The 24785-nt window shown below is 46.1% G+C and overlaps 1 protein-coding gene across 6 annotated transcripts in view; it reads right to left on the reverse strand.

The window, feature by feature from the left end:
• Nucleotides 1-5617: 5617 nt before the first annotated feature.
• Nucleotides 5618-24785, reverse strand: part of TENM4 (teneurin transmembrane protein 4) — a 353793-nt gene continuing 334625 nt past the window's right edge. For 3 of the 6 annotated variants that reach the window (XM_056329464.1, XM_056329460.1, XM_056329462.1), the window contains 3 exons: nt 17610-17752; nt 7380-8134; nt 5618-6919 (listed from right to left, as the gene is read on the reverse strand). In XM_056329464.1, coding sequence (XP_056185439.1) covers nt 6910-6919; nt 7380-8134; nt 17610-17752 — 908 coding nt within the window. In that variant the 3' untranslated portion in view covers nt 5618-6909. Of the gene's footprint in view, nt 8135-17609; nt 17753-24785 lie in introns of all 6 variants that reach the window. The other 3 variants (XM_056329465.1, XM_056329463.1, XM_056329461.1) reach the window with 1 other exon arrangement.

Below are 24785 nucleotides of genomic sequence, written 5' to 3' on the forward strand. Positions count from 1 at the left end.
CTTGGTTAGTGTCAGGGGGACATTTGCTTTGCGGGGCGGCTGGACCAGCTGCGCCAGGTCTGGTGGGTGGAAGCTGAAGGCTGAGGAACTTGGCCCTGAAACAAAACAGGCAGTGCTGGTGGGGAGGGTGGCGTCCCACAGGAAGGGCCAAAAATGGGTTGAAACCTTAGGGAAACCTCATACGTGCTAATATCCACCAGCAGTTGGACTCCTCTCACCCAACTTCAGGTGCACGCACACAAAGAGGCTGAACTGGTCCCTCTGCCTCTGTTTAGGGCCAGAGGAGAGAGAGAGAGACCATTTTTTTGCCCTGTCACAGACATCTGCCTTCACAGGAGGGGAATTACACTGAGCAATGCTTGACTCTACTTTTAGTCCTACAAGACCCAGTATCACCTGGTTTTGGAGAGCAGAGCTGTTGCCCAGGCAGTAAATCTGGATGGCCACGGAGGGAATCCTCATTCCTCCTCCAGTGACTGCCAGCTGGTCCTACGCTTCATCTTCCCATCAGGTTGTCCCCAAGGACCATGCATGATTATCTCCCTCAATATGCATCTAACCGTGGCTTCTAAAGTTACTCTCAATTTTTTTCTGAAGCATCAGAACCATCCACCAGCAGGGCTGGACCAGTGAGTGTCAAGGATCACAGGAGGGTTTCTCTGGATCACTGAAGCAAGAGCTGCAGCAGTATTTCTTCTCCCTCTGGATGAACGAGCGTCAGAGGCACACGTCTCTGCCGGACATATCACAAAATCTAACGGTATCTTGATTTTTCTACGTTTTTGGGAGGGTGTGTTTGTGGTATCACATTTCTTTTGGACAGTGTAGTTTCCCCGGTTTTCTTACCTTTCTGCTAGGATGGGGCTTCCCCAGAGCATCAGGGATGTTTCAAATCCCTGGCATTCCCTCCTGGATCAGCAAAGCCCCGGGGGGCACCTGCGATCCTGCACCCAGCGTACAGGCAGGGATGCTCCTGAAGGTGCAGGTCCAAGGAGCGGGGAACATTTTGCCCAACTCCTGTGCCAGGTCCATCTCCCACCTAAGGACTAGACAGCCAAGCTGAAAAAATTCAACACATTTTCACAGAAAAAATAACCGCTATTTAAACACAAAATATTCTTTTATTTGTCACCGAAGGCTACACATGGTCACTTCTGTCTGTTCGCTTTTTTTTTTTTTCCTAGAAGGTATCTACATCTGCACTTATTTACAGCCTGGTTGTATTTACACAGTCAAGAATACAGTATTAGAAACACAAAGTGTCGAGAAAAAAAATTTCTCAAAAAATTAGTTCCAGACTTCAGGAAAATTATTACACAGGGTAATGACAAGAGTCTTCAGTGCTGGGCTTACAGATGCAGCTTTGATACAAAGTCCTCTTCTCGGCTGGAGCTGCATTAGAAGTCCTCACACAAAATAAACATTTTTTGTTTTTAATAGAAAAGTGTGAATCTTTGATTGGTTATTTCAACAACATCCACGAACTGTCCAAAAGTTTTAATTTTTGTTTTGGAAAGTTCTATTGTTTGCTTGAACAGTTTCCAGCTCTGAGGAAAAAAAAAAATTATATATATATATATATATATATATATATATGTATATATATTTTTAGTTAATTTTCACTTGTGGTTGTCTATGCTGCCCTGCCTGGAAAGCATTGACCTCTGGTGTGGGACTTAACAATTGAGCCATGTAATACTTTGTCAGGAACACAGAGTTTTACAGTAATTAAAGGAAAGCAAGCAAGAGACACAAAAGGTTTCCCTTGGGTAGGCTGGGTTGTTTTTGGTTCGTGTAGCAGAGGATGGAAAAGCGCTGCAGGAAATGGCCCCTGGGACACATGGTGGCCCTTCATCCAGGAGCGAGATGGGGGGTCCTGGACAGGGCGCTGCATGTCCCCATGGTGTCTGTTTAAATTTTGCTCTACAGTTGCAAGTAATTTTATTTAAATATACCCTAGGGATAAAAAAAAAAAAAATCCACAAAAAAGCTGGTGTTTTGGGTTTTTGGGGTTTTTTTGTTTTTTTTTTACAAAACTCATGAAAATTCTCCGGTGTAACAGGCAGATTCAAATAGCTATGTAGTGACCATAATAAAAAAAAAGTGTTTATACTAAAGAGAGATGCTGAAAAGCTTGCTCTCCTGTGGAGGACTGTAACAACAGGAGCAAAACTGCCCCAGGCAATGCTCTCTGCAGGATGGAGGATGCTGGCGGCCAAATGGTTTTACCCCACCAAACCCCAGCTCCGGCATGGAGGCACCGTGTCTGTGTTTCCCATGTTTGGCAGTGAGACAAGTGCGAAGAGATAAAGCGAATCAGATTTAATGAGGACAGCAATATTTTTCAGCTCCGTTATGAATGCGAAGGTGCTTACTTCTCCTCCCCATTTAAAAAGTGGCCATAGGACTAACCAAGATCCCTGGCCCTGGTTTCAATTACGCAGAGACTGAATCAAAACAGACTGCTGTGCCGTAAATATGAGGGGGGGCCTCTCTGTAAATTGTAAAATCGAATTCTAAAATTTCATGTTAAGAGCCTTGTCTTTGCATAATGGATTGCACTGCCATCTATCACGGTGACACTTACAAGTCACAGCTGAAAAAGTACTTTATTAGATTATTTTTTTTTTCAAACAATTTTGATTTATTCTGGTTACACTGTCTGTATAATAGACTGAGCAGAATCTCACGCTGATCCCTACGCTCGATAAAGCAACTACAGATATATTACAGAAATCCCTCACTGCTTCTAAGTTATGGCCAAATGGTGTCTCAGGGACTGCTCCCAATCATCTGTGTCTTTTAAACCCAAATCAAGCACCGGGGCTCTTAACAACCTTCGTCTCATCGGCTCTTGCCTGGTGTTGTTTAGAATTGTTGGCCCGTTTTCATTGTGGCTCTGATCAATAGCTGTGATGACAAAGATATGATGAGCTGTGTGATTCCCTCCGGTCACTGCTGCTTAATGATTTTTTCAAGCTCCAATCTTCAGTTGAAAGGGAAAAAAAAAAATAAATAAAATAAAGAGATTGGAGGAAGCAAACTTTGTGGCATTTCTGGCGATACCAAATTAGTCTTGCTACTCTCCCCTCGGGCTGAGCACGCAGGACTTTTTTCAGCTGCAGAGCCCTCATGGCACTGGCGCATGTCTGGATGCCACAGCAAGTTGGTCCCATCTCTGCTGTCCCTTCAAACGGAGCATGTTTCAGTACCAGCGCCAGTTACTGAGGGCTTGAGCTGTTGGTCCTTACCCACTGCTCACACTGGCAGCTGCAGCCCCTGCTCCAGACTGCTGAATTTTCTTCTCTGAGCTGTGAGACTTGGTCACCATCCTTCCCACCACCCTTCGGACTGGAGACCAGCCGAGGAGTTCGAAGTAATTAAAGCTACGCCTTTGCATTTTGAAGGGAAACTCCTTTTGCTGGAGGAGCAAGTCCTCTTTTTGGGAGTCAAGACAATAGTGACTTCTCGAAGTCAAGCCATAAAAGCACGTGAGACCACAGTGACATGATCCCTTGGAGATGGCCTTGCATGCCACTGGCCTTTGAAAGTGCAATGCGATGCGGGGGTTAGTGCTGTGGGATTTGCATCCAGGACCTCCCAGTCTTATGGAAGCACGGATCTACTACTCTCGTGCCCACAAGCAAAGCAAGTAGCATTGAGCAGCCACAGCATGGCCCCACAGGGAAGCAAATGGGGCAACGCAAGGGCTGGGAAGGGGCTATGGGGCCACCAGTTAAATGGAAATGCTTGTGGATAGCGGAGTGCAGTCCCTTGAGGAGGGCATGGCTGTTTACGTTCTCAGCCCATTCTTGCAACTTCCATGGGAATGCACTTTAAAATCCTGTAGAAAAAGCATTTTTCACTAACAAAGGCATAAATTTAGGGCTTCAGGACTGAAAATGTTTGTTTCTTGTTTTATCATTTAGGTCAAGTGAAAAGCTTTCACAGAGGCTGTGGGTTCAGGAATGCAGGAGCTGTCTTTGGACAGGTTTGTCCCCAATACTAGGCAGCCATTTCTTTCAATTGTTTTGGTTTTGATAAAAAGAGGAGCAACACATACATATATATATACTTCTACATATATATTTTTTCCCCTCTTTTTTTTGACATAATGTCCATAGTTCCCCCGCTGGATGCAGGTCCAGGTGAAGACCCCCACGGACCTGGCAGGCAGACAGGCACTGCTGCATCCCACCGCTGCTTGAGGATGCTGAGAAATGCAACCCGAGCTGCCTTTGCCAAGGTGCAGAGTGGGATGGCTCCTGGGTCCAAGCATGCTGTACGTGTGCGGTGGGACCATCAGACTCTTGAAAAACGGGTAAACTCCTCGAAGTCATTAGCTCATGTAATAACCTGAAGAGTCTGTGTAAGGCTGTAGACGTGCCATCTCAGGCCGGCAGGCTTCCAGTATGAATATTTCACACTCAAATCCCTTTCCTTGTCTGCATGGAAAGGTGGCCCATTTACTCTTGCACTACTCCTCTTAGCATTGTAACACATGGACGGGGATGGATATAGAGGCACCACTTCTCTTGGGAGCTGCTTGGAGGGGAGCAGTGTAAATGGGATGCCCATCAAGCTCTCTCTGCATTGCAGGTCTTCACCGGGGGTTTGTACGTTTTCACTCGGTGTCCTGCAGGTCTTTTTTGCTCCCTGCATGCTGTTTTAGACACTCAAAGCCATCTCAAGGTTGAGGTTCTGAGGTTCTGGGAGAGATTTGTCCCTGGTGTGACTCAGGGAGGGGGAAGCAGGGAGATGGGTAGCCCTGGGAAGAGGGTGCTGCCTCTTTTGAGTAGGTGGCAACTGCAGGTTTGGCTAACACTGCCCCTAATCCCTGCCAGCACATCCTTAGGGCAACCAAGACTTGCCAAGAGTTTGATACCAATAACACAGGAGATAGTGCCACGGCCTTTTAACCATCCCTAGCAGGCAGCTGCCCAAAGCAACTGCTCCACTGGCAAAGGCTAGAGCTGGCCCGGCCAACGTATCTCCTCCCAGCTGGCTCTGCTAGAGCTGGACACCCTTTCTAGACCAGCTGCCTGCGATTCACTCCTGCCAAAGTAATAAAGTTTGTGTGCTGCAAGGGGCGATTCAGAGTACAGCACCAGGACCCAGCACCAGCATCGTCACCCTTGCTGCAAGCAGGAGGCACCATCAGAAAATCAGGACCATACCAGTCGGTATGGCCACACAGGCAAAGGTATTAGGGACTGGGAACTGGAGGAGGAACAGTCTGTTGGGGGAATTTCCATCCCATCACCTTCCTCCTGGCAAGCACCCTGGAACAGACAGGCAAGGCAGACGGAGTTGGCAGCCAGCATCTATGGGGAAACCGCAATAGCACTGGGGCTGCCAACGTTTCACTGCTTGAGGACTGCGTGCCCAACATACTCCCCCACTTTATCTCGAAGGGTAGAGCCTGCAGAGAAGTATCAGGCTGTGTTGAGGGATGTCAGTGGTGGTGGCGTGAGTGCAGAAGAGCTGGCTCTGGGGACCCGGGTGCATTGTAGGGCTCTGAGTATGGAAACAGCCTTGGCACGGATTTGCGCGTCTTGGGTTATCTCTCTGCAGAACCAGGAAGCAAAAAACAAAGTGGATGGAATAAATTAAAAAAAAAATAAAATCACAACTGAGATGTTCCCAGAGAGACATGGTGAGAGCTCTTAAGAGTCAGGATATGCGCAGGTGTCAGTGTGATAGAGACGTCTATTTGGGATGAGGGTTGGCCATCTCCATCCGGAGCTCCAGCAGGAGGTGGGGTAACACCTCTGCATGCAGGAATGGCCCTTCCTACCGCAGGACTGTTTCAGGCAGGGAAGAGGGTGCTAAGCTCATCTCCTTGTTCCCTTGAATTTCAAGGACTCTTGCAAATACCAGAGCACAGAGGTTACGTGAATACAAATTACATTAGCATGCCGAGTAACTTTGTCAGCAGTTTCTTATTAAAGCACTTGGTCCCCTCTGTAGTGGGCATTTCCATTCAACCTCCCCCTCCTTCACTGCTAACAGTCAACTGGGCTCTCCATTTAATTCGAGCTTGTGTAAGAAACAGCGAGAGGGTTGATTCCAATATTCTCCTTCTTGTCCCACCACGCACAAGCTGTTGCTACTTATTAAACGTTTTAAAATCCCTGCTGCCAAAGTCCCTGGGAGACATTTATCTGCCATAGTCATAAACGACTTGCCAGCATGCTACTCAAAACTGCGTTTCCCAGCCAATAAATACAAGCTCCAGAATCAGGAAAAGCAAGGTCTGGCTTGCTCTAATTTTCAGTGGTATGTCACTGGGATACTATAACTACTTTAAAATTCAAATCAGCTTCCTAAAAAATTAATTGGTTTTATCAGATACAGCACAGTGGACTGTTAAACACGTAGCCTCGTGTACTGAAACACTATACATTTAATGAAGTTATGCCATTAGCAAATGTACAACATGGGTGCATTAAATCCACCTATAGAACAGCTCTACGTATGAGAGAGAGGATTTGTTTTAGCTTTTCTCAATAGAGCAGGAGTCCCTTTCTTGGCTTTTGCTAGGTTTTTTAACTAAAACCAGGATTTGCGCACACACAAAAAACCTCCAAAATTATCTACTCTCATAATGAAAAAAGACTGATTTTTTTTCTTTTTTTATTCCAGTTCAGGAAGGAAGAGAATCATCTTGCAAGTTAATATAATCAGCTCCTTTGCCTCTATAATCTACTTCTGCTCAGCAGCAGGAGCCCCCAGAAAAACACTTTATGTCCCAAGTGAAACGTGAAAACTACTTATAAGGTCTCTTTTGAGGCACATGATTCAGACGGTCACTTTCAGAGTATCAGAATCAGCGTCGTCTTCCATCTCCTTTATTTCTGAGAAGAGCTCTCCAGAACGTCGCGGGCTCCCCATGTTTCGGGTGGAAGGCTATCTGTCCCTGCCCCAAATCAGAAAGGGTTAGGATGACACAAGTTAGCACAGACACCCATTTCGCACTTCACACCTAAGTATGTACGCTGACGACTCCCCACTTCAAATTCCTCACAAAGGGGATGGGGGGGGGGACGGGGGATGGGGGACGGGGGGGAGGGGAACAAAACAAACGAAAAAAAGGACAAGAGACAGTAAATTCCACTGTGATCACACTACGGCAAAATATACCTTCTGTTCATTGCAAAAACCGTGTGAAGGCCAAATTAAAGAGAAAAAAAAGTGTTGCATGAGTTACAGTGCAACTGTATTATTCCTTCTCTTTCTATTTTCCTCCCCCCCCCCCCCCCCCCCCCCCCAGCCTTGTTCAGTTTAGAAAAAGGATTGAGTACAACACAGTCAGGTAAGTGGCCACAAAAGAGTAGCTGTCTTTGGCAAGAAGTCACCGCATCAACCCTCTCTGTCACCTTCTGCCCATTTCGCTCTGTCTCATGAAGTGGATGTTGTTGGCGCTGTCTGAGAGTTCGGGGTACTGCTCCACTGAGATCACAAAATAGCCATCGTAGCCCTGTACGCGGCCCGTGTTTAGCACTTGCTGCTTCTCCCCTTCTGTCCATGAGCGAATACCCTCCTCCCCATCCCGCAGTCTCTGCTGTTCCCGGGACCAAGCTTGGGTGACAGCGCGCTGTCGGGCCAGCTCCAGGACGCGGGCCTTCTCCTCGTCCAAGGTGGTCCCGTAGCGAGTGTTCAGACACAGCGCGCCATACTGGAGCTGGATGTCTGTGTAACGTCTAGTCCTTCCACTCAGCACTGTGTTGATCTGGGACACTGTCACATTCACGCCGTTCTCCAGGGTCCTCCGCCCGCCGCTGAGGCCCAAGATGGACAGGTCACCTTCCGACGGCCCTTGCTTAATGAAATAATGTGTGTCCACCCCATCGATGGTGAAGTGCAAGTTCTCCAGGTAATGGGCATTGTTCAGGATGGCCGCGATCCTCCGCCCATCCTCGTTGGCCACGCTGATAATGTCAGTGGCTACGCGCCCATCCTTCATGGCGAATTTGACGCCTTTGCCGAAGATAGAGCCTCCAGAGGCAAAGTTCTTGTTCTTCTTGACCTGCCGGCAGCCGGCAATGCTGGAGCTGTAGATCCGTTCGAAGCGCTCAAGAGTCACAAAGGCCTTCAGCTGCTTCTGGACTTCACATTGGACCCCCAAAATGGACTGAGCAGGGAGAGAAAGAAGAGAAAGACTTATTAGAAAGAGAAGCCTGGTGACCCAAAGGCATTATTAGCATGCTGGAGACCAGCAGAACATCTGATGAGGAGCTCCGTTTTTGTTTTTTTTTCTCCCTTACCACCTTTTGTTCAGATTGTTAGTTCTTTTTAATGGAAGAGACATGTTGTCAGATTATTCCCCCTAATGCTCATTGTTTCAATAAATCAAATTGTATTTAATCTCACAGACTGAAGGATGCAGAGGTAGAAAAGGGCTTTTTGCCTCGGTGGTGTGAGGATCTGGTTTGGACATGCAATTATTTTGTGCTTCAGTCTTCTTCATCTGCACATAAGGAATAATTCATTTTGTGGCCAGGATGCTTTACAAAACGCTTTCAGATTTTCTGTGAAAAATTGTGGAAGCATTTCTAAAAGTCCCCTCTATTTTGTCTTCACTTTGTAACTCCTTGTGCTACCTTCAAAAGCCCTAGGTCACAGGTACAACCCTCAAAGTGACCTTTACCCCTCTAGATCCCATTTCAATCTGGCCGAAGCAAGTTGTTCAAAAATTTAGGAAGGTCCTAAGCCCAAGTCCTGTTTCCTGCAAACCCTCTACAATGTGCCAGGCTCCCTGAGCTAAGGCCAGTCACACCTGATGCTCAAGTTTTGGCTTACACTGAAGGAAAACCGCTGAGAGACAACAGCCGGGATCATTTGCAGTCAGGTACGATACAAAGTCACTTTTGCTGTTAGCATATAATGGAGCAAGCACACAGCGAGTCAGCAGCTCATCATTACTGCAAAATGTCTTTGGAAATGCTCTCATCAATTCATGGCAGTGCAGGCTTCTTACAGACCCCTGTTCATGAACAATTATTTGCTCAGATTTCACAAAAGCTAGAGGATGCTATGACAAAACTCTCCTGGCACTGCTAACGGCTCAGTTCAATAATGTAATGACATCCAGAATTAGAAATAGGCTACAAAGAAATTTGCTGCCCTCCAATTATTTCGAGGAAATTTAACATCTGTGAAGGATATCGCCTTAAACCGTCTGCAGGCTAAAGGCTCACATCCTTCCCTGGGTGCAAGAAGACAATTCAGATGATGCAGGCATTTCAGCATGGACCTCTCAACTAAGACTCGTTACCTGGCAAGAGAAGGGAAATAAACCCTCATTTCCATGGTGGCCATTTCCAGGGAAGGGTCTCAAAGCATTAAAGAAATAAAACAAAGGATTTAGCATTGCAGCTCCCTCAGAGGTTATGAGCAGTTTTGATCTATAAAGGGGAAAACTGTAAGGGGAACAGAGGTACTCAAGTTCAAGAGCATGTTTCGGGTTCTAAAGCATTAAAATACCCAGGACTGACTTTTATTCAAAGTGCCAAGTGAGCTGGCTTAGCTCCTCCTTTTCTGCTTTTGATTAACAGCATAGTAGTTGGAGCAGGAACCAGTCACCTCTGAAAGGAGCTCTTTCTGGTTCTCCTCATACTGCCTGTGGGGGATCTCACACACAGCCTAGAGAGCGATATAATTAACAGCCTGATAGGGAGAGGAGCCTAGCTCCCCTGCCAGTTGCACAAGTGCTCTAATTATGCAGGTAATGGACATAATTAATGTAGATGTCACTGATGATGGACATGAAGCAATTAGGTTCCTAGGCTCCATGAAACACTTACTGTTCTAAATAAGTGTATACTACACAGCCTTGGTTAGCTATTTCCTCTTCAAAGAGGTTTAAATGGGCAGGTATTCTTCTCAGGTGCATCTCATATGGGTTGACTCTAGGTGGTCCCACTTCTCAATGCCACACTGCTCTTCCAGCTCCCCTCAGTAAGTTTTGCAAATGATGGGAAAAGGCATCATTACTCACATTGAATTACCATTTGGTCTGAGCTCCTTCACTCAAGGGTGTAGATGAGGTCTTCTGCGCTACATTGCTATGTCCTACCATCATTTATATATCACCACCTGCATACACATCACCATGTTTACCAGCAGTTGAGTGATACAGGGTCTCTGGAATCAATTGAACCATCTAACTTGGCAAAGGGAGCTCTGGGAGGTCAGACAGCATTAGGCATGGGAGAATTACTTCTATCAGAAATCTCCACACCCCCCCCTTCTATTTTGTCTTCATTGCGTTATTCTAGATGAGCTGCAGGAACTCTTAGTGACTTTTCAGTTCTGAGCACATTATTAGGTATAGATCCCCGTGCATGCCTCGAAATTAGGTTGCTCCAACAAACCAGCATGTCTGGGCATCACTCCCTTGTCTTTTCTTCTGATCCCAAATGAAAAGTGAGTTTGCAACGAGCTCTGAAAACCTACTGATGCTGCAAGGCAGACACTGTGATATAACAATCTACTGTGCTTTGTACAAGTGGGACGTATGGTTCATAACCATATGTTTATACTGCTAAATATAAAATAAATATTTTATAAATAATATTATTTTATAAAATTTTAAAAGTAAATATTGCTAAAGAGAGTGAGACATTGTATTGAACCTCTTATTCACACTGAGTAATTTCTATTTTAACTTTTGGTTTGGTTTTGGATTCATCCAACTGCTTTCTCCAAGACATGTTTCCTAACTCTCCAGGTCACTTCTACCTAGCCTCGGGGCCAGGGATTGGTCTTAGACTTCTTTTGCTTAATTGTAGAGGCATAATCTACAATAAGATTAGGGAGTCTTGTGAGGTAAACCGTTGTACACCAGAGTATATGAGTGGATGGTGTTCTTGGGTTTGCCATTAATTCAAGGTGGATGGTACACTGTGATACAGCAGGTATCACAGCCAGCAGCTGTGCCATGATCTACCTTCCTCAAGCTTCATAACCCATTACCTGGGACTTTCTGGCTTTTCCATTTTATTGTCAAATTCTCCATTGCTTTGAATTTCAGATCAGTAATTGCCAGTTATAAAAGGAAATCCTGAATTTTAAATCCTCCCCCCTCCCCCAATTTATGACCTAATAATAGAATACTTTTCTTGATCTAGTTGCATACTGCCTTTGTGATATTATGTGAAGCCATCCAATTTCCACAGCTCCAGTGTTCATCTGAATGCCATTTAGAAAGAAAATAAGCAGCACTCACACTGCTACTGGCAGGACTTGGAGGTTTAAGGAATTACACATGATTTAAAAGTAATGGCACTGTCAATTCCTGCCTAAGGACACCCACACAGGATACGAGGCCAACAGCCTTGTTGGTATCCTCTCGGTCTCCATCCAGGACATCCTCTCCTCTATACCGGGAAAGCATTTCTCATGTTGCATGTACAACTGAATGACTGTCACTGGCACCTCCTGGTGGCTAAAACAGCGATAAGATGGCTGACTGAAGCCAAAAAATTAGGAATCTCTTGACCTCCAGTCACGTGGCCTGCTTAGAGACATTGTAGGTGGAGGTTTGTGAAGCTGAGGGCTTGAACCACATTCATTGGCAAAGAAACTGAGCATTTACCTGTCAATCTGTGGCTGTCCTAGCCTTCAAGGCACCCACTTCTCACGCACATTGTAGTTAGCACTGACTGCAGGACTGTTTCACTTGCCCATACGTGGATGCCTAGTGGGATCTGAGATGCCCCAGAATGCCTTCAGCATCCACACAGGACAGTGAGAAACTGAAGAAGCTCTGGGAGATATTTGCCCTTCTGGAGCATTACCTGAAAGCTACTTTGCTTACCTGGCCCCTGTACGGGCAACTGAATCAAACCCCTACTTAGCAGAGTCAACGGAGTCTACAGTGTGTTCAGCTTGGTCTAAAATTAATGCCTAGCGGGTGGACAGCCCTTTAAGTGAGCTCCACTGTCTGTATCAACCAGACGTTGACAGATTACAGTGGGTGCACACATCTACCACACATGGAGACACCTACATCTACATCTTTTAGTCTTGAATTCAATCCTACCTCCTAGGAGCTGATTGTCTCAACTGTCCTATGGGCTCCACTGGCAACTCACCCAAACGGGTGGTGCTGAACATCATTTTTGACACCATGAGGAGCCCTGCTGGGCCACCAGTTGTTGCTCTAGAAGGGTGCTGGTAATCCATGCTGTAGACATGAGGGAGTCCAGGAAACTCTAGGGTATATCACCTGGTACTAGCAACCCTGTTCGTTGTAGATCTCTGCTGGCTATAATGGAAGCTTGGATACCAAGCTCACAGGCAGAGACCTAAATTCAGGTCTCTTAATCTTAATCTCTTAATCAAGAACAAAATCACACCTAAAGAGTTTTCCACTGGGGACTGGTTACAGGCCTTCTGGGCTCTTCTCATCACTTGTCACACAGGGAAGTAGGAGATCAGACACATGCAAAGCTGTAATGCTGAACATCATCATCACCTAACTATTACAATAACTAAACACACCTATGTTATCTTGAAAATGAGCCCAGGATGACTTTGAAATTATTTTTGAGTGCCTTTCTTTGGTAAAAGAGCGTATTTGGGAACAGCACTTTCTGAAAGGAAAAGCAAACACATCCAACTGGAAAAAAAACCCAAAACCAAACCAATACATTCAGGCAAACCAGAGTACAGCTAGCTTGTATGCTCTGCTGTGAATATAAAGGGGGTGGAGGCAAACAGATTATGTGTAGTTCAAAGAGGCAATGCATCCCTGACTTTGAAATTACCAGTTCTGTTTCATCTTAGAACTCATTTTAATGAACTGGCAAGGAAGAGAAACAGAAAATCTCCATCCAAGGCTTAGTGGCATGTGGTACTCTCTACAAAACAATGCTGCTTTTAGCAATTGTAAACCAAGATATCTATAAAACCTGTTTTACAGAAGAAAGAAGGGAATTAATAGTTATTTTATTTCAATATTTGTTGCTAGATGTGAGTGACAAATATGCTGGGTTTGTTTTTCCTCACGGTAGTTTTTTAATCAGATGTCCTTAGGTGACATTTCACTTTATCTAGTAACAACCCATTGGAGAGAAGGGAACAACCTTCATCATTTGTTTGCTGCTGCACAGAGCTCAAGAGAACGGCACATTACAGAGATCTCTGAATAGCCTCTTGCATTTTGCCGGCACCTCTTGAGGATTCAAAATACCATAGCCAGATACTATCATCTGTTGTTTTTAAATACCGCCTTCCAGTGTGAGACTGAAAGCTTTAATTTCCCATCAGGGATCCAAGATGTGAAATACGTGAAACATGTTTCCAAGTTTCTTTATATCCTTGTGCCATTATACACAGATAGGTGTTTCTCTTACCACCATATGGCTTAGAACACAGAAAGCCACTTCTTCCGGAAGGCTTGGAAGTTATGACTTCTCTGAAACATTTTTCACCGTTAACTCCTTCCCATTTACCTGCACACTCTCTGTTAACAAAACCATTCTGCAGAAATCAGTCTCTTCCCTCCATTCCACCTGGCCATCATCTGAAGATGAGTCCCCATTCAGATGACCCCCACCACCTCCTGCCTGAGTGAGGCACAGGAGGAGGAGCCCATCCACCACAACAGCCTACCAGGCACCTACCCATCAGCATGGCAGCACTGCTGGTTGGAGAGGTAACAGGCCTGCCAGCCTCCAGCGCAGATGGGACATGGAGGTGTGCGAATGGCCAGCAAGGCCAGCGCTGGAGACGCTGATCGGTTAGCATTGAGCTAAACACAAGTGCTAACCCTTGGGCTTAGAGGACAGGTCTCTGTACACCCACCGGTGTACACAGCTGTGGGGGGACAATGAGGCTGAGCTCATCAAGCAGATTTCCATCTGTGGGGAAATCAGAGGATTTGCTGCCTTCTCTTGCTCATCTATTTTCATAAAGCTTCAAGAGCTTCATGTCTTTGAGGCTTCAGCTCCCTTCTGCACATTAGATCCAGTGAAAGCTGGCCACTACTTCTGCAAAACTTAACTAGGGGCTGATGGACAGATGTGCAGACAGCGTGATGGCCCAAGCCCTGGACAAAGCACTCGCAATATCAGGATGGCCCCCCTAAATGATGAACACTGGCAGAGCCAGTCCCTCAAACAGATTGTCCTTGGGAGAAGCTCTGCCAGAAAGCACAGCCCTACAGCTCACTCCCTGGCTTAGCATCCCAGAGCAGCCCTTGGCTCCAAAATGCTGTTCCATAAGGGATGCCAAAAGCTGCTCCTCCAGCACAGCCTGTAATGGACACCGCAGAAAACATGACCCCTCCTGGAAGCACAGTGCTTGTGGGGTGGAGAGAAGGGTAGTTAATAATATGATGTAGTTAACAATATAAGTGTCAACTCGAAAACACCCCTCCCTGCAAGTAGGGTTGTTCTGGCTCCACCAATTACCTGACAGTTCAACAAGAAAAAAGGGGGGGGGGGGGGGGGGGGGGAAGAAGATAAATTGGATTCAGGTGCAGCAGCTCTACAATATGCCAGAGGTCACCCAGAGTCCCCTGGTGGCCAATAACACTGAACTTGTTCAACAAACAATTTAGTGACAGCCTCATGGTCACAGGGAGGAGAGGGGGAGAAAGTGCTGCACACCAGAGTATTGGATTTTAAATGTCACTCCAGAGCTGCAGGGGGTTAGTGCAAGGTTTATGACATGCTGGCTGTTTCTGAGCTGGTGGATGCTCAAAGTCAGAATTATCTCTCCCATCTTCCAGCCCTGCAAGGCAAGTACCAACAGTGTTTTGGAAGGAGGTGCTAGGGCCCTCTGGTTATCCACTCCGGAAAGATACAAAGCAGCCATTTATGTGGAGTCAGTTGCTTTGCTCTTGTGCTCCTATTATTTGTTCTGCTCTGACAAAAAACCCAACTTACTCTTCTGAGCCACAGCTTTGATCAACAAAGCCAGTGGAGTAGCTCAAATTTACTTTGGTCTGCTTCAAGGAGGGATGTGACCCAGAGAATCCAGGGATCGGAAGACATGGAGATGAAAACACTGTGGTACATCATTCAGTGACCATCCCTGGATTGCAAGCAGGTTGGGCATTGTCCAGTGCCTTGCCCAGGCTACTTTTAAATGATGAAAGCTCTGGAGCTTACTCCATATGCTTTGGAAGACCTTTTCACAGTTTGATCAGACTTATTATCTGAAAATATTTCCTGTGCTTCCATTTACCTTTGTTTAATTCTGCCATTTGCTATGTGAAATTGTCAAAAGTTTGTATTTTCTTCCACATGCTTCATCAATAAATACAAAGACAACCAGTAGGAAGTAGGGCTGGACTGTGTCTGGTAGTGTGTATGTGCGGCTGGAAGGGTTGGGAGTGAACAGAACTGCCTGTGGAACATCAGTGTTGGATGCGCAGATAGGCTTCAGAGAAAATGGATCACGTGTTCAGGAATCATATGTGAATGAATTTATTTTATGCAAATATATGCCTACAAAATGCTGGGTGTGACAGAAAGGAAGGGAATCCAGCTCTATAGCATGAGAGCCACTTGCTCTCACAGCGTGATCCTGCAACTGTCGACTAAAATAAAAATGTTCATGTTTTGTTGCTGTCATAAGAGTATGAAACAGCCTGCAATGGTTAAATTCCACTTTCTACAGCTGAGTGTGAAGTGACTCATCTGGAAGCACAACGGCTGCACAAAGCCCTTTTACTAAGCAGGTCCCTGCACAGTCCTCACTGCAGCTTCTTGCTTTAAAAGCCTGAAAGGGATGTGGAGATTTTCTTTTCTTCTTACTGCTCATTCAGGCAGATTCACCTAAAATGGGTGGATGGAGGGGAGGGCTCCTTGGTTTTATTTCCAGCACAGCTGCCTGTAATGAGCAAGTGTCAGTCTTCATGTCAAGCTGTCACTCGAGTTACTTGGCTATTCAATACATCTAATAATAATAATAATGAACTCATGATAAAATAATGATAATAATAATAATAATAATAATAACAATTTATTTTGTGGTTCTGTGAGAGTTATTATCTACTGCACATAAAAATTCAGAGACAATCTTTTGTGCAGTTTCTGAATGAGCCTTCCCAGTTTGCCTTCTCTATAGCTTTGCCTGGGGAGAATGTGTCACATCAGAAAGGGGGAAAAATCCTGAGGCTATTTCTCATTACAGAAATAATCTCTATTAGTATTTTATTGTTTAATCCAAGTAAGCGAGGAACAAAAAAGGAGTCTCTAAGCTCCAAAACACAACCAAGTTACTGTGGTGTAACGGTTTTCAAGCACATTTCTCAGTCATGGTTGCAAAAGGCATCATTATTTCGGTCCCCCTCTATTATAAAGTGATAGATCTTAATATTAGTCTCTTGTTGAAGTTGAAGCTGGTACATTTTAGCTTGTGTTCACCATAGCTATGAGGCTGAGTACCAAGGATGGGCTGACACATGACTGTTTTACTAATGCGCAGTATCTTGTTCATATGTCTGAGTGATACCTTTTGCGGTTCAGGAAATGTGACACTGTATTTTACATCCTGGTTTAATATGTACAGGACCTCAAGAATCTGCTGCAGGACAGGGAGATTTCAGTGAACTCATAGATGAAGAGGCTAGGAAGGCAGCTGGAACCGATTCCACTTCCTACAGTTCTAATTTTGTTAGCAGAAATGTTAAGAGCATATCCTGATATCCCTAATCATGTTGGTGCGTCACGGCTCTCGCAATGTTTGAATACACCGCAATAGCAAGCAGGTACTCGGACTAAAGAGGATTTGGACTAAACAGATGAAAGCAACCCCAGAATAAAATCAGGCTTGGAGATGAAAGAGCATCCTAAGAAGTAAATGACTTTTTCAAGGTCATACAACTGATAAGCAGTAGGGCTGGGAGTAACCCAGGGCTTTCTGATCCTGACCCAGTGTGCAAACCTTTAACAGTGTTGCCTCCATCTTTCAGCTGAATAATTCCTAGCAGCAAGAGAGGAGGAAATGATTGGGCTGTAAAAGCCTTTTTCTTGCCAATTTCATCATTGAATTTTGTGCCAGCATCTACCAAAATGGCTTGTGATGCAGTCCTGTTTTTAAAAGCAGGACACAGTGACTAGTGATTAAACCCAGCCAGGTAAAATGAAAGTTAACTATCACCTAAAACTTCTTTCTGGTGAGACCCCCTGCAATGCAGAACAGCTTCCTAGGGAAGTACTGGGACGTGTTTAAGACATTTTAAACCAGACTGAATAAGTTTATAGACAAAAATCTGCAGAAACTAATTCTTTATCAGGATTTGCTTTTTTTTTTTTCCTTTTTTTTTTTTTTTTCACTTCCAAGAATCCTTGGTGCAAAGGCCTTGAACTTAGCGTGCAATATGTGATACCGTGGCGTCTTGTGGGAGAAAGTAACACACCACTGCATTGAACAATCACCAGAAAATAACACAGGAAAAAATACCACGTCAGTAAGGAACTTAAGGTGTGATTATTGAGTCAGATTTCATTACTGTAATGGGGACTGACTTGTTCTTAACCTCCCAGTGTATGTGGAATAATATGCTGAAAGATTTTTTTGTTTAATAAAGATTGCAACTGGATAGTTTGCTGGTAAGGGTGTGAGATACAGTATGGAGTTGCAGGGATCACCTTGCTATTGTCCCATTCTTGGGTTTTCATCTGTGTATGGATTAGCTCATAGGACGGCTCCATTGCATCCATGTCTGGCTTGGGGTAGCCGGGGATGACATTGTGTAGCTGGAACCCAAAGGTGAGCAGCCAACTGTTGACATCTGGAAGGGAAGAGAAGCATAAGTCAGATTATCTGATCTCTCAAGCAGGATTACCCAGGAGAAGGCACAGAGGAGGACCCTATGGTGCCTGGTGCTGTAGCAGTCTGGCCAAAATGACGAGTGTCATCTTTGTGTGAAGAGCCCACACCTGAACAGTCCTTGAAAGAACTGTGTGACAAAGCTGGGCTTCTCAACCTCCAACCACAGTCCAAATTGCACTTTCCCAGGTCTGAAACAGAAGTGTTGGCAGTGACCAAATGGCCCAAACCAAAGCCAACTCCACATCTGCACTTCATCAGCAGGAACCAGGCACTGCTCTAAGGTATGCAGGAGATGCACAGGAACAACAATACACTAACTGGAGGCTGAGATGCTCCAGCTGTATGGGAAGCGTTGTCCAGTCCTACAGGCAGCTCTGAACGTTCAGCCACAATAATTCTCTTCCTGAGGACTCTCAAAGGGCCTGCAGGCTAAAGACTAAATTTAGAGCTTTGTGAGCCAGAATACCAGGACAGCTAGGACGAACAGCACAGTGATTTAACAGGTGCTCATGGAAGAGGCTCTAGACATATACTCTGCTTTTTCCATGGCATTTCCACCTCAGTCCTGAATTTCTTGGCATTTTTCATAAGAAGATAGCTCGAGTATTAAACCAGTGTAAAGTTGCATGTCATCTTTTATAGTGATATTTAAAATCAGCCTCCACACTACCTGCAAGGTACATTATAGTGAAAATAAGCGTACAGATACAAGACTACTTCGCTTGGGTACTTTTCACAAACCTCTTAGAAAAAGACCATGGATGGTGAGAAAACTGCTGGCTACAAGCCATAAATTATTGTCCAATGCAGAAGGGGGACCATGGGCACTAAAGGGGACATGATGGAAAACTCAGCGGCTTGGGACATTGTTCCAGCATTCACCTAACAGTACACTACAGTGCCTCCCCTGAATTTTGATTGCACAGCTATTAGGAATAGCAGCTGACAGTTAATCTGCTGGAGGAAATAATGATGAGGCTGGCTAACTCCTAGATCTGCTTGGGATCAGCATCGCTTCCCCCCTTAACTTCAGAGCATTTGATGATCTCACGTTGTTTGCGTTCGCTGAACTCTAGAGAAGGACACACCTGCCACAGTCTCCAAGCAATATGGTGTGCTCTTAGCACACAAATAGCAATTGCAAGAAAAAATAAAGGTATGAAGGTAAAGTTTAACTAATATCAGCTCCCAGGGGTCTTACGTGTTTGGATGTAACTGGGATTGTGTTGGTGATAGCTCTGCTTCGAGCTGCATGTGCAAGGGGCTTGATTTTCATTTTGTTGAACTAATAAACATTGTGGAAACAATCTGAGAAAGGGATCAATTTAAATAATCAAATATACGTCTTTGAATATTTTTTCTTTATTCCCCCTGAGCCTAAATGAGTGCTTTGAAGAGTTGGTCGGAAAAGAAATTATGGGTTTAAGAGGCAAATAAGGCACTTCCAGATGACTGGAGAGCCAGGAGCCAAACAAACACACTATCTGTTGCTTGTTTTCTTACAGGCCAAAATGTTGTGATTGGGCAGATGTCCAAAAAGCCCTTGTGACAATCCATGTGGAAGGGGGAGGATTTCTGTAATAAAAACACTTCTGTTCACTCAACGTACAGATTGGTTTTGGAGTGTCTTTGAAACAGAGAGGCTGGGTGGAGGGAAATAAATTAGAAGGCTCATTTGATTATTTTTTTGCTTAGCGCTAAGCCAGCCTGCTTCCTAATCCTTCTCATCTGAAATGAAGACCTTTGATGTACATATTGTGGACCAGGTGGTCAGGAGAACAAAGTAAAATACTGAAGGTCAGCACTGGTGCAGGAACCATTTTCCAAGCGCTTCACAACTGTTAAAAAGAATACAGAGCAGGGATGCTGAACAGCCGAAAGACATGCAACATGTCTGCGAAGATTCAAGACAGGCTTTTTTTGATACTTCTCAGAAAACTGACTTTCAAAACATTTGCAAACAGGAGTTTGTTCGTTTTGGGAAGAGGTGCTGGAATACCCTGAACAAAAAAAACCAACAAAAACCAAAACCCAAACAAAACCTCAACCAAGCAACACAAAAACATGGGAGGAAGGTGTGGAGCTGAGAAAACAGAGGGGGAAATATTAATTTGCCAAAAGGCAGTGACAACTTCTTTGACAGAAAAGCACATTTCACATCACAGAGTTGGGTGTTTTGGTTTTTTTTTTTTTCAGCTACAGTAACCCTGCCAACACATTTCACAGTAAATTCATTTGAGGGCAAAGAAAGAGAGTGCTTAATGCAGACACATGTAATGGAAATGTCAGTTCAATCCATCAGGATTGCTGAAGCTGGCAGCAAAGCTCTGCGCCATGAAGTGTACAATCACTAAAATATTCATGTTTAACAATGGGCCTCTCAAAACGCAAATGCCTGCTTCTGCTTTCCCCTCCGCACGCCTCCAATTTGTACCCACGGTTCCAAAACCTCACCTCTGGAAGACCAAAGCACGTGTTGTTCACCCATGTCCTGGGCGCTGAGCTCCCCTAAGGACAGCAGGTCCCAGGGTGGGGATGGAGGGACAGAAAGTGGTTCCCTGTGCCCAAATCTGGGCAGATTTGGTTGTGATTACAAGAACACTCTCATCGCAGGTCCTGCCCACGAGGTGCCTGAAAGCTTCAGCAGAAAGAAATGCCGGAGCAGCAGCCTTTCATCATGGCTTTCATTCCATGATGTGACCTGTTTCTTCCACGTGTGGGGACAGAAGGAACTTAAAATATGTGTTTGGGCTCTATATTCTTGATAGACTAAACCCAGGATTTTTAAGATCATGGAAAAAGTTACTTGGTGCATATAAAATATTAAAATATCAGATTTTGATTTCTTGATTGTATCATCAGAGCTTAGTGGGAATGTGTTCACCTGTTCCAAGACAGGACTGGAAATTTTGTCCTGTCTTAATTTGAGCAGGAAAACAAAAATCTGTTACTGTATCACAAAGCAACTGTTCAAAAACTATAACTGTTCAAGACAAGAATTTCAACTTAAGATCTTCCATTTTGGTTTTGACTCCTTAATTTTTCTTTTCCAGTTTTCCGTCATTAGTTTACACTTAACTTTAAAAGGCTGCAAACTAAAGAGGAATTTTCCTCTTAGGCTACTTCAAAATTTGTCATTTAGACAATTTCGAGAGCTGTTTACAACATTTCTGCTGAGAAATCTCTTAAGATCAACCTTCTCCCATAAACAAATTCAGTTTTGACAAATGAGCATTTTCTGATAGGAAAAGTTATCTCAATGTATTCCCAGCCAGCCTTAATTATCAGTGAGGCCAACACATGGGATCTTAGTCTGCATCTTTTGGCATATTTTACTTCCCTCATGGCATCATCTTCTCAGCTCTGGAGAAAACAGCTTTTAATTAAAAAAAATACAATCTAATCCTTATGATTATTGCAGAAGAACCTGAAAGCACAAATCCTAATGGCTAGAAAAACAAGCGAAATATAACAACCCAGGATTTTTATTTTGTAAATTTTTTTTTTGCTATTAAGCCAATCTCAACTTTGGGGAATGCAAATATTGTTTGTTGAATATAGGAAACTTTTTATAGATGCAGCAGGAGCACTTAAAAATTAATTATACCTCCTTAAGAAGTATGTACATTAAATCTGTGATTGTGTCACCTGGTTTTCAAATGGGAAGTATCTAGAAAAGAGTCCCACCAAAACAGTCCTCTCAAACATTACTACCAGTGTTGCACAAAGTATGAAACTAGGTTTGAGGGGGGAAAGAGATAAAACCAGGCTTGCTAAAGATAAGCCTGGAGGCAGCACACCAATGCTTAAGGGACAATGTGCTAGGTGGTCTTCCATCTCAGTGGAGGTAGGGGATGGAGATCCATGTGGCAGCAAAGACACACAGGTTATTGATGTCTTGGAAGCCATGGAAGTGCCTGAGAGTGGTCACGTAGGAATTAGGGCTTCACTCCCCAAAAAGGTGGAGGCATCAACAGCCCAGCTGAAGTGCATCTACACCAATGCATGCAGTGTGGGCAACAACCAGGAGGAGCTGGAAGCTGTTGTGCAGCAGGAGAACTATAACATGGTTGCCACTACAGAAACATGGTGGCATGACTGGCACAACTGGAGTGCTGCAGTGGATGGCTCTAAACTTCAGAAGGGATAGACATGGAAGGAGAGGCAGTGGGGTGGCCCTGTATGTTAGGGAGTGTTTTAGTTGTCTAGAGCTTGATGATGGTGCTGATAAGGTTGAGTGTTTACAGGTAAGAATCGGGGGAAGGCCAACACGGCCGATATCATGGTGGGAGTCTGTTCTAGACTGCCCAACCAGGACGAAGAGGCAGGCGAAATGCTTTATAAGCAGCAGGGAGAAGTCTCACGATAGGAGCCCTTGTTCTCATGGGGCACTGCAAGTTACCAGGTGCCTGCTGGAAATGTCATCAGCAGAGAGGGAACAGTCTGGGAGCTGCTGGAGTGTGTGGGAGAGACCTTCCCGACAGAGCTGGTGAGGCACCCAGCGAGGGAAGGCCCCCATGGGACCTGCTGTTTGCAAACAGAGAAGGGCTGGTGGGTGACACGATGGCTGGAGGCCATCTGGGCCACAGCGATCACGACAGTTTTTGATTCCTGGAGAAGCAAGGAGGGATCAGCAGAACCGCCACCTCGGACTTCTGGAGGGCAGACTTGGCCTGTTGCAGGGCCTGGCTGGCAGTCCCAGGGGAGGCTGTCCTGACGGGAGAAGGACCCAGGAAGCTGGACATATTCGGGAAAGAACACTTAAAAGGCACCGGAGCGGGCTGTCCCCACGTGCTGAAAGATGACCCGGTGGGGAAGACAACCAGCCTGGCTGGAACTCAGGGAAAAAGGAGAGTTTGTGACGTTTGGAAGAAGGGGCAGGCAGCTCTGGAGGACTACAGGGATGTCGAGAGGTTATGCAGGGAGAAAATGAGAAGGGCCAACATACAATTAGAACTGAATCTGGCTACAGCTGTAAAAGACAACTAAAAATGTTTCTATAAATACATTAGCAAGAAAAGGAGGGCTAAGGAGAATCTCCATCCTTAATCGCATGTGGGAGGAAACACAGTGACACAAGCTGAGGAAAAGCCTGAGGTACTTTGTTGGGGTCTGCAGCAGGTCTGCAGAACCCCAACAGTACTTAATGCCTTTGCTGCAGCCTTTAATAGTAAGACCAGTTGTTCTCGGGGTACCCAGCCCCCTGAGCTGGGAGACAGAGACAGGGACAGAGTGAAGCCCCCGTAATCCATGGGGAAATGGCCAGTGACCTGCTACACCACTGAGACATGCACAAGTCCATGGGCCTGGGTGGGATCCACCCGAGGGCACTGAGGGAGCTGCTGGCAGTGCTCACCGAGCCGCTCTCCATCATTTACCAGCAGTCCTGGAGGACTGGGCAGGTCCCACTTGACGTGACGTCAGCCAGTGTGATGTCCATCTACAGGCAGGGCTGGAAGGAGGGTCCGGGGAGCTACAGGCCTGTCAGCCTGACCTCAGTGCTGGGGAATGTTATGGAGCAGATCATCCTGAGCGCCATCATAGGGCACATGCAGGACACCTGGGGGATCAGGGCCAGCCAGCGTGGGGTTATGAAAGGCAGGTCCTGCTTGATGAACCTGATCTGCTTCTAGGACAAGGTGACCCACCTAGTGGGTGAGGGAAAGGCTGTGGATGGTGCCTACCTGGACCTTAGTAAAGCCCTTGACACCGTTTCCCAGAGCATCTCCTGGAGGAACTGGTGCCCAGGGCTGGGACGGGTGTGCTCTGCGCTGGGTAACAAGCTGGCTGGGTGGCCGGGCCCAGAGCGTGGTGGGGAATGGAGTCACATCCCGCTGGCGCCGGGCACAGGTGGTGTCCCCAGGGACCAGCGCTGGGGCCAGTCCTGTTTGATGTCTTCATCAGGGACCTGGACGAGGGGCTGGAGCGCACCCGCAATGGGTTTGCAGAGGACACGAGCTGGGGGCAGTGTGACCTGCTGGGGGGCAGGGGGCTCTGCAGGGGGTCTGGGCAGGCCGGGCCGAGGGGCCGAGGCCAGTTGTATGAGGCCCAACAGGGCTGAGTGCCGGGCCCTGCCCGTGGGTCACACCAGCCCCCCACAGCGCTGCGGGCTGGGGGCAGGGTGCTGGGAACTGCCCGGCGGGGAAGGGCCTGGGGGGGCTGGTCGGCAGCTGGCTGGGCATGAGCCCCCCGTGTGCCCAGGTGGCCACGGCGGCCAGCAGCGCCCTGGCCGGTGTCAGCAGCAGCGTGGCCAGCAGGGCCAGGCAGTGCCCGTCCCCCTGTGCCGGGCCCTGGTGCGGCTGCCCCTTGAGCCCTGGGCTCAGCGTTGGGCCCCTCACCCCCAGACAGACCCGGAGGGGCTGGAGCGTGTCCAGAGCCGGGCAGGGGCTGGGGAAGGGGCTGCGGCACAGCTCGGGGGGGTGGGGGGAGCTGGGGGGGCTCAGCCTGGGGAAAAGGGGGCTCAGGGGGGACCTTCTGGCTTTGTACAGCTGCCTGGCAGGAGGCTGTAGCGAGGTGAGTGTTGGTCTCTTCTCCCAAGGAACAAGTGATAGGATGAGAGGAAATGGCCTCAAGTTGCACCAGGGGAGGTTTAAATTGGGTACTGGGAAAAATTTCTTCACTGAAAGGGCTGTCAAGCACTGGAACGGGCTGCACAGGGAAGTGGTGGTGGAGTCACCATCCCTGGAGGTGTATAAAGATGTGTAGATGTGACACTTTGGGACACGGTTTAGTGGTAGACTTGGCAGTGCTGGGTTAATGGTTGGACTCAATGATCCTAATGGTATTTTCCAACCTAAATAATTCTAGGATTACATGAATCTATGAATATAGGAAAGACATTTACACTACAGAATGATTTTCTGTATAAAAACCCCCACACATAGAGCTCATGTTATTCCATTTTATAATGTCCCAGGGGAAGCACTGCAAAGTTTATGTCAAGCTGTGGGATAGCTATGCCCTAAATTGTGGCCTTTAAGTCTAACACACCT

This window comes from Falco biarmicus, chromosome 2 (genome assembly GCF_023638135.1).
Source record: "Falco biarmicus isolate bFalBia1 chromosome 2, bFalBia1.pri, whole genome shotgun sequence".
In the NCBI taxonomy this organism is placed as follows: Eukaryota; Metazoa; Chordata; class Aves; order Falconiformes; family Falconidae; genus Falco; species Falco biarmicus.